Consider the following 17,168-nt stretch of genomic DNA (forward strand, 5'->3'; position numbering starts at 1 on the left):
GTCTGTCATACGCCATTACCATTAGAACAGAATCTTGTTCTTTTATTACAACTGAACTCCGCCAGATTTCTCAGCAGGAATGCTAAGTGAAATCAATGTCTTGGATTTCCAGGCTGAGCTTGGAGGTCACAGCCACTCTATCATTTCTCAGCATTATCCTTTCTCGCGCGCGCACACACTCCCCAAGCCTCCAACTGGCACACAGCAGATTGAAAACAGCATGCATCAGAGGACTCATGCTGCACAATTTTACAGTCTTTTGGAGCCCCTTCCTTTTGATTCCCCCCTTCCATTTTTTTTGCAAATTGCAAATAAGTTTTGTTTGTGTCCTTCTCTGGAGTTGTGGGTCAAAGGCACACCTAGGAAGAAGGGCAGACAAGCGAACCCATAGCACATGGTTGATTTTTGACAGCTGCCAGTAAGAGCCTTTTCCGTACATCATCACCTGGATGTGGCTTATGATTCTGTTGTTCCAAACAATAAAAGCTTTACGTTTGCTTTATGCCAGGTAGGAAGGCAGATAACACAAAGCTATTTAGTAAAATAATTCAATTTTACAATAAGATACATGTGAAAATCCACCAATAAAACACACAGAAAATGCCCTCCGGACACTCAGGATTGATTGTTTCAAAATATATTTATATATAGTAATAAATGATAACTGTTATATTAAAGTGAAATGGCTCTGTAAAGGCAAAATGTTTATTATGCTATGTATAAATGTCAATTCCAGTCTCTAAGATATGGAATTCATGTATTGAAATGCATCCTCTTTATTTATTGTTGCTTGTATTTTTTTAGTCATGTTCTTCATTAAAATGACAATAGCAATATTTATTGCTCTGGCAATTTTTAACCCACTAAACTTTACACAAGCACATTTAAGACATACTTTCTGACAATAAGAATGGATGTAAACAGTATACTAGAGGAAACTGAGCAAAGAACAGACATATTTTTTATTATATTGTGGTTGTTATTTAAAAAGAGGCACTTTTTCCTGGGTTAAAATTTTTATGTACTTTAAAATAATTGCAAGTGGTAAGAAATACAACTTCAACTGCTTTCTTAAACTTTCTATGATAGAAAATTCATGAAAGCTAATTTTCCAGAAGTGAAATTTAGTGATAAAGTATGAATATATTTTTTAAACAGTATATAATCATAGCTATAGAGACACAATCCACTTTTTCGGTAACACTAAGTAAAGGGAGGTACTTAAAACCGTACAATATGGCGGAATTCTAACGTTACTGGAAAAATCAATCTTCACATCCAATCTGTGGAGTTATATGAATATCTGAAACCATATACCTCGTAAAACAGTGTCTTCATCTTGGCAAGCTTTACGTCACTTTTATATTTGCCATGGTTTACCTAAGGAAGGGTCACAGCAAGTGTGCAATAAATCTTTGAATGCATGAATGAATGAATGAGTAAATAAACAGATGCATAAATGAATAAGGATGACTGACATCAAAAACTTCATGATTATTCTATTTAGGGATTTGGGGAGAAGATATTTGGTGGGCTACAGTCCATAGGGTGGCAAAGAGTTGGAAACGAATGAGCACACAACACTCAGTATCAATGATAAAAAGTCATCTAGTGGCCAAGAAAAACCCATCAGTTCTTTACAAGTGAACTGTGTACTCTAAAGTCATAAAATGAAATGCCCTAATGTAAAGCATCATTATGAACAATGATGTGAAATCACATTAATAAATCATGGGGGGAAAATCTAGAATAACTAGAGAGTTATTTGTGCGTGACAATGACTATGCTGCCACAGCTACATATTCTTCTCAGTGTTAGCGTGCCCATGTGTAGTTCTCTTGGCAAAACTCTATTAGCCTTTGCTGTGATTCATTTTGTACTCCAAGGCCAAATTTGCCTGTTACTCCAGGTATCTCCTGACTTCCTACTTCTGTATTCCAGTCCCCTATAATGAAAAGGACATCTTTTTTGTGTGTTAGTTCTAGAAGGTCTTATAAGTTTTCATAGAACCATTCAACTTCAGCTTTTTCAGCATTACTAGCTGGGGCATAGACTTGGATTACTGTGATATTGAATGGTTTCTCTTGGAAACAAACAGAGATCATTATGTCATTTTTGAGATTGCACCCAAGTATGGCATTTTAGACTCCTTTGTTGACTAGGATGGCTACTCCATTTCTTCTAAGGGATTCTTGCCCACCGTAGTAGATATAATAGTCATCTGAGTTAAATTCACCCTTATCAGTCCATTTTAGTTCACTGATTCCTAAAATGTTGATGTTCAGTCTTGCCATCTCCTGTCTGACCACTTCCAATTTGCCTTGATTCATGGACCTAACATTCCAGGTTCCTATGCAATATTGCTCTTTACAGCATTGGACTTTACTTCCAACGCCAGTCACATCCACAACTGGGTATTGTTTTTGCTTTGGCTCCGTCTCTTCATTCTTTCTGGAGTTATTTCTCCACTGATCTCCAATGGCATATTGGGTACCTACGGACCTGGGGAGTTCATCTTTCAGTGTCCTATCATTTTGCCTTTTCATACTGTTCATAGGGTTCTCAAGTCAAGAATACTGAAGTGGTTTGCCATTCCCTTCTCCAGTAGACCATGTTTTGTCAGAACTCTCCACCATGACCCATCTATCTTGAGTAGTCCTATGTGGCATGACTCATAGTTTCACTGAGTTAGACACATGGCTGTGGTCCATGTGATCAGACGGGTTAGTTTTCTGTGTTTGTGGTTTTCATTCTGTTTGCCCTCTGATGGAGAAGGATAAGAGGCTTATGGAAGCTTCCTGATGGGAGACACTGACTGAGGGGGAAGATGGGTCTTGTTCTGATGGGCTGGACCATGCTCAGTTCAATTCAGTTCAGTTTAGTTGCGCAGTCTTGTCTGACTCTTCGTGACCCCATGAACTGCAGCACTCCAAGACTCCTTGTCCATTACCAACTCTCGGAGCCTACCCAAACTCATGTCAATTGAGTTGGTGATGCCATCCAACCATCTCATTCTCTGTCATCCCCTTCTCCTCCTGCTGTCAATTTTTCCCAGCATCAGGGTCTTTTCAAATGAGTCAGCTCTTTGCATCAAGTGGCCAAAGTACTGGAGTTTCAGCTTCAACATCAGTCCTTCCAATGAATACCCAAGGACTGATCTCCTTTAGGATGGACTGATTGGCTCTCCTTGTGGTCCAAGCGACTCTCAAGAGTCTTCTCCAACACCACAGTTCAAAAGCATCAATTCTTTGAAAGTTGAAAGTTAAAGAAAGTTAAGTCGCTTTCCGACTCTTTGCGACCCCGTGGATTGTAGCCCACCAGGCTCCTCTGTCCATGGGAATCTCCAGGCAAGAATAATGGAGTGGTTTGTCATTTCCTTCTCCAGGGGATCTTCCTGACCCAGGGATCAAACCCAGGTCTCCTGCATTACAGGCAGACACTTTAACCTCTGAGCCACCAGGGAAGCCCAATCAGTTCTTTGGTGCTCAGTAAATCTTTAATCCAATTTTATGTTGATTATATTCTTTGAAGCCAAAGATGGAGAAGCTCTATAGAGTCAGCAAAAACAAGACTGGGAGCTGACTGTGGCTCAGATCATGAACTCCTTATTGCCAAATTCAGACTTAAATTTAGAAAGCAGGGAAAACCACTAGACCATTATGGTATGACCTAAATCAAATCCCGTACAGTGGAAGTAACAAATAGATTTTAGGGGGTTAGATCTGATAGACAGAGTGCCTGAAGAACTATGGACAGAGGTTCGTTACATTGAACAGGAGGCAGGAATCAAGACCATGCCCAAGAAAAAGAAATGCAAAAAGGCAAAATGGTTGTCTGAGGAGGCCTTACAAATCACTGTGAAAAGAATAGAGGCAAAAGGCAAAAGAAAAAAGGAAAGATATACCCATTTGAATGCAGAGTTATAAAGAATAGCAAGGAGAGAAGAAAGCCTTCCTCAGTGATCAGTGCAAAGAAATAGAGGAAAACAATAGAATGGGAAAGACTAGAGATCTTTTCAAGAAAATTAGAGATACCAAGGGAACATGTCATGCAAAGATGGGCACAATAAAGGACAGAAATGGTATGGAGCTAATAGAAGCAGAATATATTAAGAAGAGGTGGCAAAAATAAACAAAACTATACAAAAAAGATGTTCATGACCCAGATGATCACGATGGTGTGATCACTCACCTCAAGCCAGACATCCTGGAATGTGAAGTCAGGTAGCCCTTAGGAAGCATCACTACAAACAAAGCTAGTAGAGGTGATGGAATTCCAGTTGAGCTATTTCAAATCCTAAAAGATGACGCTGTGAAAGTGCTGCACTCAATATCCCAGCAAATTTGGAAAACTCAGCAGTGGCCACAGGACTGGAAAAGGTCGTTTTCACTCTAAACCCAAAGAAAGGCAATGCCAAAGAATGCTCAAACTACCACACAATTGCACTCATCTCGCACACTAGCAAAGCAATGCTCAAAATTCTCCAGGAGAGGCTTCAACAGTATGTGAACCGTGAACTTCCAGATGATCAAGCTGGATTTAGAAAAGGCAGGGGAACCAGAGATCAAATTGCCAACATCCGCTGGATCATGGAAAAAGCAAGAGAGTTCCAGAAAAACATCTATTTCTGCTTTATTGGCTATAACAAAGCCTTTGACTGTGTGGATCACAACAAACTGTGGAAAATTCTTCAAGAGATGGGAATACCAGACTACCTGACCTGCCTCCTGAGAAAACTGTATGCATGTCAAAAGCAATATTTAGAACTGGACATGGAACAACAGACTGGTATCAAATCAGGAAAGGAGTACATCAAGGCTACATATTTCACCCTGCTTATTTAACCTATATGTAGAGTACATCATGAGAAATACTGGGCTGGATGAAGCACAAGCTGGAATCAAGACTGCAAGGAGAAATATCAATAACCTCAGATATGCAGATGACACCACCCTCATGGCAGAAAGTGAAGAAGTACTAAAGAGATTCTTGAGGAAAGTGAATGAAGAGAGTGAAAGAGTTGGCTTAAAGCTCAACATTTAGAAAACTAAGATCATGGCATCTGGTCCCATCACTTCATGGCAAATAAATGGGGAAACAGTGGAAACAGTGACAGACTTTATTTTTGGAGGCTCCAAAATCACTGCAGGTGGCTACTGCAGCCATGAAATTAAAAGATGCTTGCTCCTTGGAAGAAAAATTATGATCAACCTACACAGGATATTAAAAAGCAGAGACATTACTTTGTCAACAAAGTTCCATCTAGTCACGTTTTTCCAGTGGTCATGTATGGATGTCAGAGTTGGACTATAAAGAAAGCTGAGCGCTGAAGAATTGATGTTTTTGAACTGTGGTGTTGGAGAAGACTCTTGAGAGTCCCTTGGACTGCAAGGAGATCCAACCAGTCCATTCCAAAGGAGATCAGTCCTTTAGATGGGTGTTCATTGGAAGGACTGATGTTGAAGTTTAAACTCCAATACTTTGGCCATGTGATGCAAAGTACCAACTCATTTGAAAAGCCCCATGGCTGGGAAAGATTGAATGCAGGAGGAGAAAGGGAATGAGAAAGGAGGATGAGATGGTGGATGGCATCACCGACTCAATGGCCATGACTTTGAGTAAGCTCCAGGAATTGGTGATGGACAGGGATACCTGGTGTGCTGCAGTCCATGGGGTCGCAAAGAGTTGGACATGACCGAGTGACTGAACTTACTAACTGAATTGAGCCTGCACATGGAATACTTTGAAACTACTGTTCCTTGGAGATACCAAAATATCACTGCTTTAAAATTAAATTATATTTAATAAATGTCACCATTATTACCAAGTTTTAAAGACATGTTCCGCTGTGATTATATAGAAAAGCACACCACACCTCAAGTACACCCCAAGCACAGAACATGGAAGGTCCATTACAGAGTTGAAAGAGTTCTTAAAAGTGGCTTATCGTATTTCCTAACATCACAGTAGCAAGTACATAATTTTCCTCTATATCTTTGTACATGTTGCTAGTGAATCATGTCTAAGGTCCTTGTCCAGGGTGAGTTATTATTCCAAATGTATTTATCTATTAGTATGAAAAAACAGACCTGGGGGGCTTGGGAGGATAGAGGCTAGAGGACACTTTGCCAACCCAACTGTTCTCTTTCCCAATTTCTATTCTGGATTAATACACTGACTATGAAAAGCATGTACCAGGGCACTAGAGGAGGATTAAAAAACGCTAGGATTTTTTTTCTCTTTCAAAAATTTCTAAATTTTTTTCTCTGTGTATTTTTTCTATTGTTGTGACTGCTCTAACCCTATTACTCTTCAGACATTTCAAGATGAATTCTTGAAATAAAGAGCAGAAGGAATTTTCTAGGTAATTCAGCAAAAGACAAACAGCATTATTTTGGGGGTAAATTCACTGTGTCAAGTTTTCTACTGAATATTTTCTGTTAACGTGTGATTATTTCCCTGAGCAATGTCCCAGAAAATTATTTCATGGATGCTCTTTTTACTTTTTTACATAGGAAGTTTAATATATTCATATACAATCATCTAGGTAAGAGCTTAAAAATCATGAAGAAATTTAAATTAATTTTTCTGCTTCTTTCTTTTGAGCCAAGAAACAAATTATTTGAAACCCCCCTGATCCTTTTTGAGGTTCTCTAAGGAAATGCTTTCTTTGCCCTAAAACCAAAACTATTTCTAAATACTCTAACTTTTAACACTAGCATTATCTTTCTAATTGGCTGAATAATTGGCTGGATAATATGTCTGAAATTGTACCTATACTATATCATATAACCAGTTGGTGATATTTAAAGAAAACATGATATCTATGCTCTAATCATTCTCATATTTAAGGTCTATTTCAGTTCTCGTTTGGAACAATTTTTGCAGGTCCCTCACTGAAGGTATTAATAATATTTTTGTCCTAATAACTTCACATTCTTTCCCTGTAACTCCTTCTAAGACCTTATATAATAGAGTATGGGTATCTATTTTAGAAGACTATAACATTCTTGGTGACAGCACAACTACCTTTCAAATATTCGTATCACTCACATTTTCTACTACAGCTATCAATGCATGTTCACTGAATAAATGAGCAACTAAATGTTATGTGAGTGAATTTATAGGGACACAATCCTTACTGATTCTACTAACCATGCTTCCTTGAAGATCTAGCACTTAGCCCAATTACTGGTACATAATAGGTATTCAATACATATCATCGAACAAAAAGCAAACTCTAAATGCCAAAACATGTAGCTTCTTCAAAGGGGTACCTTGCTTTTGGGTGGTGGGCTGTTTGTGCTCTTGTCTGTGTGAATGCTGGTAGGAGATACAGCAGCACCAAGGTTGCCTTGGGATACGCCTGGGAGCTTTCCTCCTGGAGATACCTGCATTGCAGCTAGCTGGGCAGCATATAACTGCTACAGGAGAGAGAGAAAAAAAAAAAATAAAAGGACTATCAGCAATGAAATAAATGCACCTCTCAGAAAGTACCTATAATCCTATAATAAGATGCGGTATTTTTCCTATAGGTATTTTTCTTTAGTGCCTTGGAATATTTAAAGATAGATACTGTCACTTCAACTTTCATGACTTACTTCTCAGGGGGGAAATGACATACACCACACACAAGGAATTTTAGTTTCAGTATAACCAGGGACTCAAAGCAAATAACAGTTATCCATATTTACTCTTTACCAACATCAGTGGTGGTACTGTATATCATGTTATTTGGTTAATAACTCCCCCCCCCCCTTTAAATTTTACATGGTGTGTTACAAAAGAATGTAGCTTCATACACTAAATAATGTTCTTACTATCCATATTGGTTCAAACCCTGTATGTCTCCCTTCTTTGACTTGCTGAAATGGACAACTGTCACAACTTTTTTCTGATTATTAGTTGTGCAGAAATACAAAAAAGCCACTGGAAGGGAATGGAAGGAGACTATTTGAAGAACATTATTTGGTAAGTCTACCTCCATTGATTAAAATTAACTGGATGTTTGCCACAATGCCACTTTACTTTCTGATATATAAACACAGACAAACTTCAGGTAATCTTGAGGATTAGGGTTTTCAGGAATACTATCTAAAATGCACACTCTTTGACTAAGCCATCACTATATATTTCTTATTAAATAACCAGCAAAAATTCTTTGACAAATCCATTTAATAATAAGGGAAAATTTTACTTGCGAACTATAGCCATATCATGTAGTATCTTAAAACAAGTAGGTTGCTTTCGATTCAGGAGTCACATCAAATATTTAGATTAACACTCTTCATCTCCAAAAAGCAGTTTGTGAAAGTTAAAAAAAAATGATTGAAGAAGCAAGTATCTATATATACACATATAAGTATTAATAAATAAGTATGCGTGTGTTAATCACTCAGTCGTGTCTGACTCTGTGTGACCCTATGGACTGTAGCTCAGCAGGCTCCTCTGTCCATAGAATTCTCCAGGCAAGAATACTGCAGTGGGTTGCTATTTCTTCCTCCAGTGGATCCTCTTGACCCAGATCTCCTGCACTGGTCTCCTGTCTCCTGCACTGCAGGCAGATTCTTTACTGTCTGAGCCACCAGGGAAGCTTCCAATAAATAAGTATACACGCGCGCGCACACACACACACACACACACACACATGTATGTATATATATGTATAAAATACAGCACAATTTCTCATTTCTCATTTGTCTTAAGAGTTCTTGGATAGCTTTTACTATGCAAGCTAGAACTTCTGTAATAAAAAGATCGCTGCTAAAGATAAAGCTCTCAAGGAAGAGTACTGTCAAATACTTCTCTGGATTATCTTGGTTTTTCTCTGAGAGAAATATGAAAGACTGAAACTGTTCAGGATTAACCAGAGACTCTGATAAGTGGGATCTCTCTATAAATGAAATAATGAAAACTGAAAACTGGCATTTATTTACATGAAAATATATTTATATTTTTTTCACAGTTTCCAGTGACTTTGGTCTAAACAAAAACAGGACATTAAAATTATTTAAAAAATCATGACTTATTTTTTATGCAAACTAATGCAAAATACATTCCCGACAAGAGAAATTACAAAGAAGTATATTAATACTATCAATAATGACTGTTACTCCCCCACATTATTTTGCATGAATTGGAATTATGTTATTTCTTATCCCAATCAGAAAAAAGAATAAGATTTAATTTATAAGGCTTTAATAGATTGGACTTCCCTGATAGCTCAGTTGGTAAAGAATCCACCTTCAATGAAGGAGGCCCTGCTTCAATTCCTGTGTCAGGAAGATCTGCTGGAGAAGGGATAGGCTACCCACTCTATTCTTGGGCTTCCCTTGTGGCTCAGCTGGTAAAGAATCTTCCTGCAATGCGGGAGACCTGGGTTTGATCCCTGGGTTGGGAAGATCCCCTGGAGAAGAGAAAGGCTACCCACTCCAGTATTCTGGCCTAGAGAATTTCATGGACTCTATATAAGCATGGGGCAGCAAAGAGTCGGACATGACTGAGCAACTTTCACTTTTTAATAGACTACATCAGAAATAAAAGGATATGATGTCAAATATGATGACTGACTCATTTGAAAAGACCCTAATGCTGGGAAAGATTGAGGGCAGGAGGAGAAGGGGACGACAGAGGATGAGATGGCTGGATGGCGTCACCGACTCAATGGACATGAGTTTGAGTAAACTCTGGGAATTGGTGATGGACAGGGAGGCCTGGTGTGCTGCAGTCCATGGGGTTGCAAAGAGTTGGACACGACTGAGCGACTGAACTGAACTGATGATGACTGGGAGTTTACCATTTTCAAAGTATCAGAAAAGACTCATTTCCCACACTTATGTTAAAAACCTATGTATTAAGTTCTGCAATTCAGAAAGTAATTTCTTCTGTCATCATCCTGTACTGGTTTTGAAGATATTAAGAAAATAACCAATATCCCAGGATATCATTTTGCAAATTAAAATTTTCCCAGTGTACTGAAATTTAAAATATCTGTATTTTAAAATACTGGCTGGCTAACTATAATACATATTGCAAATTTCACATTGTACTGTAAATGGTATCCTTATCTTTAAAATTACAGTGGCAATTACTTCTAGAAGCTAACAACACATATTACAGGTTTAGTATACACAAAAATATAAGATTGTTTAGTAATTACAAAAATGACATGGGATATTTTAACCTCTGTAGCTAAAAAGAAAATTGTTAACAAATTAGTTACTCAAAATTTAAATTTGATCATTATAAAATTATTGCAGAGTATTTAAAGAATAATGACTATTTGTATTATTTAATTAGATAGATGATTAATCACTTATAAATGGTGATTAAATGTTTAAACATCAATCACTATAGAAAGATTCAAAACTTCCAGGAAGTATTAGAACTATAACTAAAAATACAATATAAGTATGACTGAAACACTTGAATGAGTTGAGTTTGGAGATGGTATATGCTTGGGATTAAAAAAAAAAAAACCTTATATGTTCTTCCCTCATTCAAATAAATGCAAAATTTGGTTTTATTTATTAATTAAGGTTTATCTGAGTTAAACTGTCTTTAAAATTCCTGAGTAGAAAAGAAGATAAATTTTTAAAATACTCGAGCCCAATTAAACACATATTTTTATCAGAATAGGCTACTGAAACTGGCCGTTTTAAAAAATATAGAGATAAAATAATTGATGATGAAAAAATCGTAAGCTCACTCCTCAGTAAGGTTAATATTAATTTATGGTTAACATTCAGTATGGTTAACATTAAGGAACAATGTTGGTTTTCGCTATGCAAGGGGCAGATATACAGAACTACGTTTCCTCAATTGTGATTAACTTTTCACTTTCCCCAGATCATTACACTTCCCACCCCAAACATCTAATTTTCTTAGTTTGACAAGCTTTGGAAATAGGAAATATCCATTTCCAACATATTTTAATTTGTGTCAAATATATGTGCTCCTTGAATTTATGATATATTACAGAAATATAAAGAGGCCTCAAGTCTTACAGGATCTGATATACATTGGGCTTGCACAAATAAATAAACCATAAGTTTTAATACTGCTGGGACCTAATTCGGCCATTTACAAGTTAAAATAACTTTTCAGTAGATTTAAAGAGACTGACAGTGGTTTTCATACCTGGTTATATAATCAAGGGTGGGAGAAGGCAATGGCACCCCACTCCAGTACTCTTGCCTGGAAAATCCCATGGACGGAGGAGCCTGGTAGGTTGTAGTCCATGGGGTCGCTAAGAGTCGGACATGACTGAGCAACTTCACCTTCACTTTTCACTTTCATGCATTGGAGAAGGAAATGGTAACCCACTCCAGTGTTCCTGCCTGGAGAATCCCAGGGACGGAGGAGCCTGGTGGGTTGCCGTCTATGGGGTCGCACAGAGTCGGACACGACTGAAGTGACTTAGCAGCAGCAGCAGCAGCATATATCAAGGGTAGGCAACTTAAAAAATAAATGCTGCTGAGATTAATTTTAATTCAACTTTTCAAAAACTTACATCCATTTGTTTATCCATTAAGATGGGTGTGTTGACTGATAATAAAACAAGAAAGTCGAGAGATGATTAGTATTTTATATAATTTATTCAAGCAGACTTGAGCATAATGACAGGTATCTGTACCATTGTGTTGTGTGTGTGTGCTCAGTTGTGTCTGACTCTTTGCGACCCCATGGACTGTGTCCCCATGGACTGCCAGGCTTCTGTGTCCATGGGATGTTTCAGGAAAGAATATGGTAGTGGGTTGTTATTTCCTACTCTAGGAGATCATCCCAACCTAGGGACTGAACTCATATCTCTTGCATTTCCTACACTGGCAGGCAGATTCTTTACCACTAGCACCACCTGAGGTGAAGGAGGTATATAATCTCAGAATCATAGGCTGATCTTGTTGAGAGGGGAGGCGCATGGAGTCTACAGGGACTTGAAAGCCACCTGAAGTAACAAGCATGCCCTTAACCACAGATCTCATTTACATACTATTAATATATACATATAAAAGTATATATATGGGCTTCCCTGGTGGTTCAGTGCTAAGGATTCCACCTGTCAGTGAAGGAGCCGCAAGAGACGAGGGTTCAATCCCTGGGTGGGGAATATCCCCTGGAGAAGGAAATGGCAACTCACTCCAGTATTCTTGCCTGGAGAATTCCATGAATAGAGGAGTCTGGCAGGCTACAGTCCATGGAGTCGCCGAAGAATTGGACAAGACTGAAGCGACTCGATGGACATGAGTCTGAGTGAACTCCGGGAGTTGGTGATGGACATGGAGGCCTGGTGTGCTGCGATTCATGGGGTCACAAAGAGTTGGATACGACTGAGCAACTGAACTGAACTGAACTGAAGCGACTGAGCACGCATACACATAATTATATATAAATAAAAATGTTTAACAACAAAACTGGCTCATGTTTCTCTTTAAAGGATAGCAGACAAAACCTGGAATTAAATATAAGGAGTATTATAATAAGCGTACTTTTATGAAAAACAGTTAAGTTGTTCTTAACATCAGAAGGAAGTTGAGAGGTTCTAAGCATAAAAAGCTGAAGCTTAAAGAGAACACTCAGGTCATGAAGTTAACCAGACTGACAGAAAAACACTTTTTTACCTTGAAGAATAACTTGACCCTTATCTGGAAACAAATATGCTGAGGATTTAGTTTGATCTCTAAAACTCCCTCATCCCACAGAGCATTAGATTTTCTATCTTTTATATGACTTAAAATATTGCATTCTTATTCCCTTTCCTTTCCCCTATCCCTACACCTACTCCAGACAATGATTTTCTTTTTTAATGGAGACAATGATGTACAATTAGGTTGGAATCTATTCACTGGTTACTTAGGGGCTTGGTGTTCATGTGCTCATAAGTATGTTTATCTATATCTACCAATACATAAAAGGAACTCTCACTTTTGCCTCAAATTGTTCCTTAAAATTACATCTTTGTATCTTGAGCATTTTAAGCCACTTCAAGGGCCATTTCTACTTTTGGAGGGAGAGTTAAAAGGAAGGCAAGTGTTAGTCGCTTAGTTGTGTCTGACTCTGCAACCTCATAGACTGTAGCCCGCCAGGCTCCTCTGTCCATGGGACTCTCCAGTCAAGAATACTGGAGTGGGTTGCCATTTCCTTCTCCAAGGGATCTTCCGGATTCAGGGATGGAATCCAGGTGTCCTGCATTGCAGGCAGGTTCTTTAGCGTCTGAGCCACCAGGGCAAACCACAATTCTAATCTCAACTCTAAACTAATGATCTTGAGTGACCACTCTGAACCACAATTTCTTAATCTGCAAATTCAGGGATAAATAAAACTAACCTGACATGGTTACTGTGAGAAATACATCACAAAATGTGTACAAAACACTCAGAAAAACACATGGTAAATAATGCTTGATCAATAAGTAACAAGTCATAATTATTCATGGATTAATTATGCCAAATGGGCTTCCCAGTGGCTCAGTGGTATGGAATCCACCTGCCAATGCAGGAGATGCAGGTTTGATCTCTGGGTCAGTAAGATCCCCTGGACAAGGAAATGGCAACTCTGCTCCAGTATTCTTGCCTGGAAAATTCCATGGACAGAGAAGTTTGGAGGGCTGCAGCTCCTGGGGTTGCAAAGAATTGGACACAACTGAGCGACTAAGCATGCACGCAATTATACCAAGCAAGAAACTAGGCAACATTTACATGCCAACCTCCTACTACGTACTCTGGACTGTGTTAGGTACAGTGGAGGATACAGAAAACGTATAAACATAGTTTCTTCCCTAGGTCAACACTGGTAAACATAAAATATTGAGACTATAAGTATACTGCAACTGTGTGCCACTGTTAAAGGCATGCCAAAAAAAAAGGAAATGACTCAGTGCATTCTGATATGTTTTCATTAGAGGTGCAGCTAAGCTGAGCATAAAAAGAGAGGTGGGACTGTGCACCACTTAAAGCCAGGTCCAGGAGCAGGAATGAGTAGAGTGTCACAAAGGGAACAGACAGCATGACATGGATGGCAAATGGGAGCACAGGGGTGGTAGACAGGACAATGACCTAATTGAGTGCAAACCTTGGGAAGAACGAAAAGTTCTGGGTTTAGGCTAAATTCAACTTACAGAAAATCCTGAAATATAAGCAAAATAGCTTAAACTGAATATGTAGGCAAGAGAAAGCCACTGAAAGCTTGAGAGCAATCAATTTGATGGTTTAAAATAGAATACAGAGAAGACAAGAGTTATAGGGGTTGTCAAAATTTAGTAGTGGTAATTTGAATGACAGTTTAAGTAACAGCTGTGAAAATGAAAAGGGGGAAAAAAAAACTGATTCCATGATTTGAGCGAAGAGTGCTAATACACTGGACAACCACTTTATATTGTTTTTGCTAAATTAATTGTTTAATATTATTTTAGAAGTAGAATCTTAATCTTCAACTGAAATTTCATATCAAACAATGATACATAAAAAGTGGCATACTATATCTATAAATGATTTTTATATATTTTCAATATTTAATTAAATGAGACCAATGAGGTTGTTTTAATCTATCACAAGAATTTAAACAGGAATAAGGCTGAAAGCTGAAGTCCTTTACTTGGTGACTGAGAAAGCTCTCACTCAGAAATTAGAAGTAGTAACTTCTAAACTTGCATATAAACAAACACATATAGCCCTAAATCTTCAAAAAGAACATCACAGAGCTAAAAACTGCCTTATTAAGTGAATTTTGAAGCTCAAACATGTAGAAAAATGGCACATGATTTTTTTTTTAAGTTCAGTGACTTAAATCTGGCAATAAAAGTTAATATGTATATAATGTATTAACTATTTTGATTAGAAATTTTAAAATGTGTGTGTTGTGGTTTATTATGATTTTAAAAATTGATAGATATTCCTAAAGCTTAAATCTAACCTGAGAGATTCACATTTAGATATGATATGTCTGACAATCATGTTTGTTTTTTTAAGGGAAGGGACATAGAGTTAACATTTGTGAGGAAAATATTCAGAAAGCAATTTCAAGGCTCCGTAAGTGTTATCTTTATGGCTTAATTTCAGCTTCTTAATGTAACTTAAATGTGGAGTTTAAAGAGAAACTAATGTACTGAAGAAAATCTTTCAAAACATATCAGCATGTTTCGATGTGAATAAATTTGCTTTGTACATTATTTTTCATAATGTTTCTTCACAGAAAATTATCAAAGCAACTTGAGTTTAAACATGGACTTCTTGCTTTAATACCATAAGCTCTTTTTTTTATGTTTTTCAAACACATTGCATGAAAAACATGATAGACCTAAAATCTGCTGGATTCCAGGGCAAAAGTACAAATAGAAAATCCATGCCATGTATATAAAAATTTACAATTTATAAATCAAGCTAGTGAAGTGTTAATAAAATATGGTTCATTCCCTTACCTGAACAAACATACCTTCAAAATAGCTGGGTACAAATGAATACCAGAATGAGATACCACTTCACAACCCATTAGGACAGTTATCATTAAAAAAAAAAAAAAAAAGACAGAACAAGTATTGGTGAGGATGTGGAGAAACTGGAATCCTTGAGCTTTTCTGCTGGGAATGTGAAAAGGTGTAGCTGCTTTTGGAAAACACTATGGTAATTCATCAGAACGAAACAATTACTGTATGATCCAAAAACAAGTCTCTTCTGGATATATATTTCAAGGTAACTGAAAGTGGGGCCTGAAACAGACATTTTTACACCCATGCTCACAGCAGCATTGGTCACAGTTAGCCAATAGGTGGAAGAGATCCAAGTGCCCATCAAGGGAGGGTTGGATAAGCCAAGTGTGTAATGTGCATAGAATAGAATGTCATTCAGCCTTCAAGAGTATGCAAATTCTGACAAATGCTATAACATGAATGAACCTAGAAGACACTATGCAAAGTGAAATAAGCCAATGATAAAAGCTTTTGTATGATTGTATGATTGTACGTAAGAGGAATCATACAAATATTGTGTGATTCCTCTTATATGAGGTACCTAGTGTAGTTGATTTCATAGAGACATAAAGACTGGTGGTTCCCAGGCGCTGAGGGTAGAGTGGGGAAGTGGGAAAGGATGTAACTGCTTAATAGCTACAGAATTTCAATTTGGGAAGATGAGAAAATTCTGGAGATGGACAGTCATTTTGGCTGTACAACAATGTGAATGTACTTTATGCCAATGATACATGCATTTAAAAATGGCTAAGATGGCAAATTCTATGTTATGCATATGTTCCCCTCCATGAACTAATATGATCTGGAGGGCAGATGTGAATTTAGATTCCTGCTCTCCTTGCTGTTTCAAGACTGGGCCCACAGCTTGCACTCCCACTGTTCTAGCTCCCAGCTCCACTCAAGAGAAGATAAATGGCTTTGTTCTAGATGGGACAGATTTCTTGGCTGTGATTGTCGTTTAAAGTGCTATAAGGTGGCACCCAGCTACAGTCCTACTGAATAGGAGTCTTTAAGGAAGTTGCAACAGAAAGTTAGAATGGAGAGATATTCCAGGTAAGTGAACATAACATGTAAAGTTATGGGGCAGAACTGGAGGAGACTGAAGAAAAAAAGATCTGTCTTCTTCCTCTTAGCATGTTTTTGAGGTTCCTTTGTGTTGTAGCATGTATAAATATTCTGCTACATTGTACTGCTGAATGGCACTTATTTGCATTGATATACCATATTTGTTCATCTGCTTATCCAGTTGATGGACATTTTGTTTGTTTACAATTTTAGGTTATCAAGAATAGTCCCTCTATGAATCTAAAAGGCTTCCCAAGTAGCCCTAGTGGTAAAGAATCTATCTTTGCAGGAGAGGCAAGAGATGAGGGTTCAATTCCTGGGTTGGGAAGATCCTCTGGAGTAGGAAATGGCAATCCACTCCAGTATTCTTGCTTGGGAAATCCCATGGACAGAGAAGCCTGGCAGGCTACAGTCCATGGGGTTGCAAAGCATCAGACACAACTGAGCACAAGGATATAGAGATGGTAAGTTAATGTTTACTTTGTCAAGAAACTGCCAAACTTTCTAAAATGGCTGAACCTTTCTGTATTCTAACTAGCAGCTATCATCAATTTTTTGGTACTATCTTTGATCACAAGTATTCTAGTAGAAGTGAAGTGGTAACTTATTGTGGTTTTAATTTGCATTTTCCTAGTGACTG

The 17,168-nt window shown here is 37.8% G+C and overlaps 1 protein-coding gene across 19 annotated transcripts in view; it reads right to left on the minus strand.

Annotated features, from left to right (window-relative positions):
• Positions 1–17,168, minus strand: part of SOX5 (SRY-box transcription factor 5) — a 1,156,954-nt gene that overhangs the window by 83,968 nt on the left and 1,055,818 nt on the right. For all 19 annotated transcript variants that reach the window (XM_045165614.1, XM_045165607.1, XM_045165602.1 and 16 more), the window contains one exon: positions 7,278–7,424. In XM_045165614.1, the coding sequence (XP_045021549.1) occupies positions 7,278–7,424 (147 nt within the window). The remainder of the gene's footprint in view (positions 1–7,277; positions 7,425–17,168) is intronic.

This window comes from Bubalus bubalis, chromosome 4 (assembly GCF_019923935.1).
Source record: "Bubalus bubalis isolate 160015118507 breed Murrah chromosome 4, NDDB_SH_1, whole genome shotgun sequence".
NCBI classification, from domain to species: domain Eukaryota; kingdom Metazoa; phylum Chordata; class Mammalia; order Artiodactyla; family Bovidae; genus Bubalus; species Bubalus bubalis.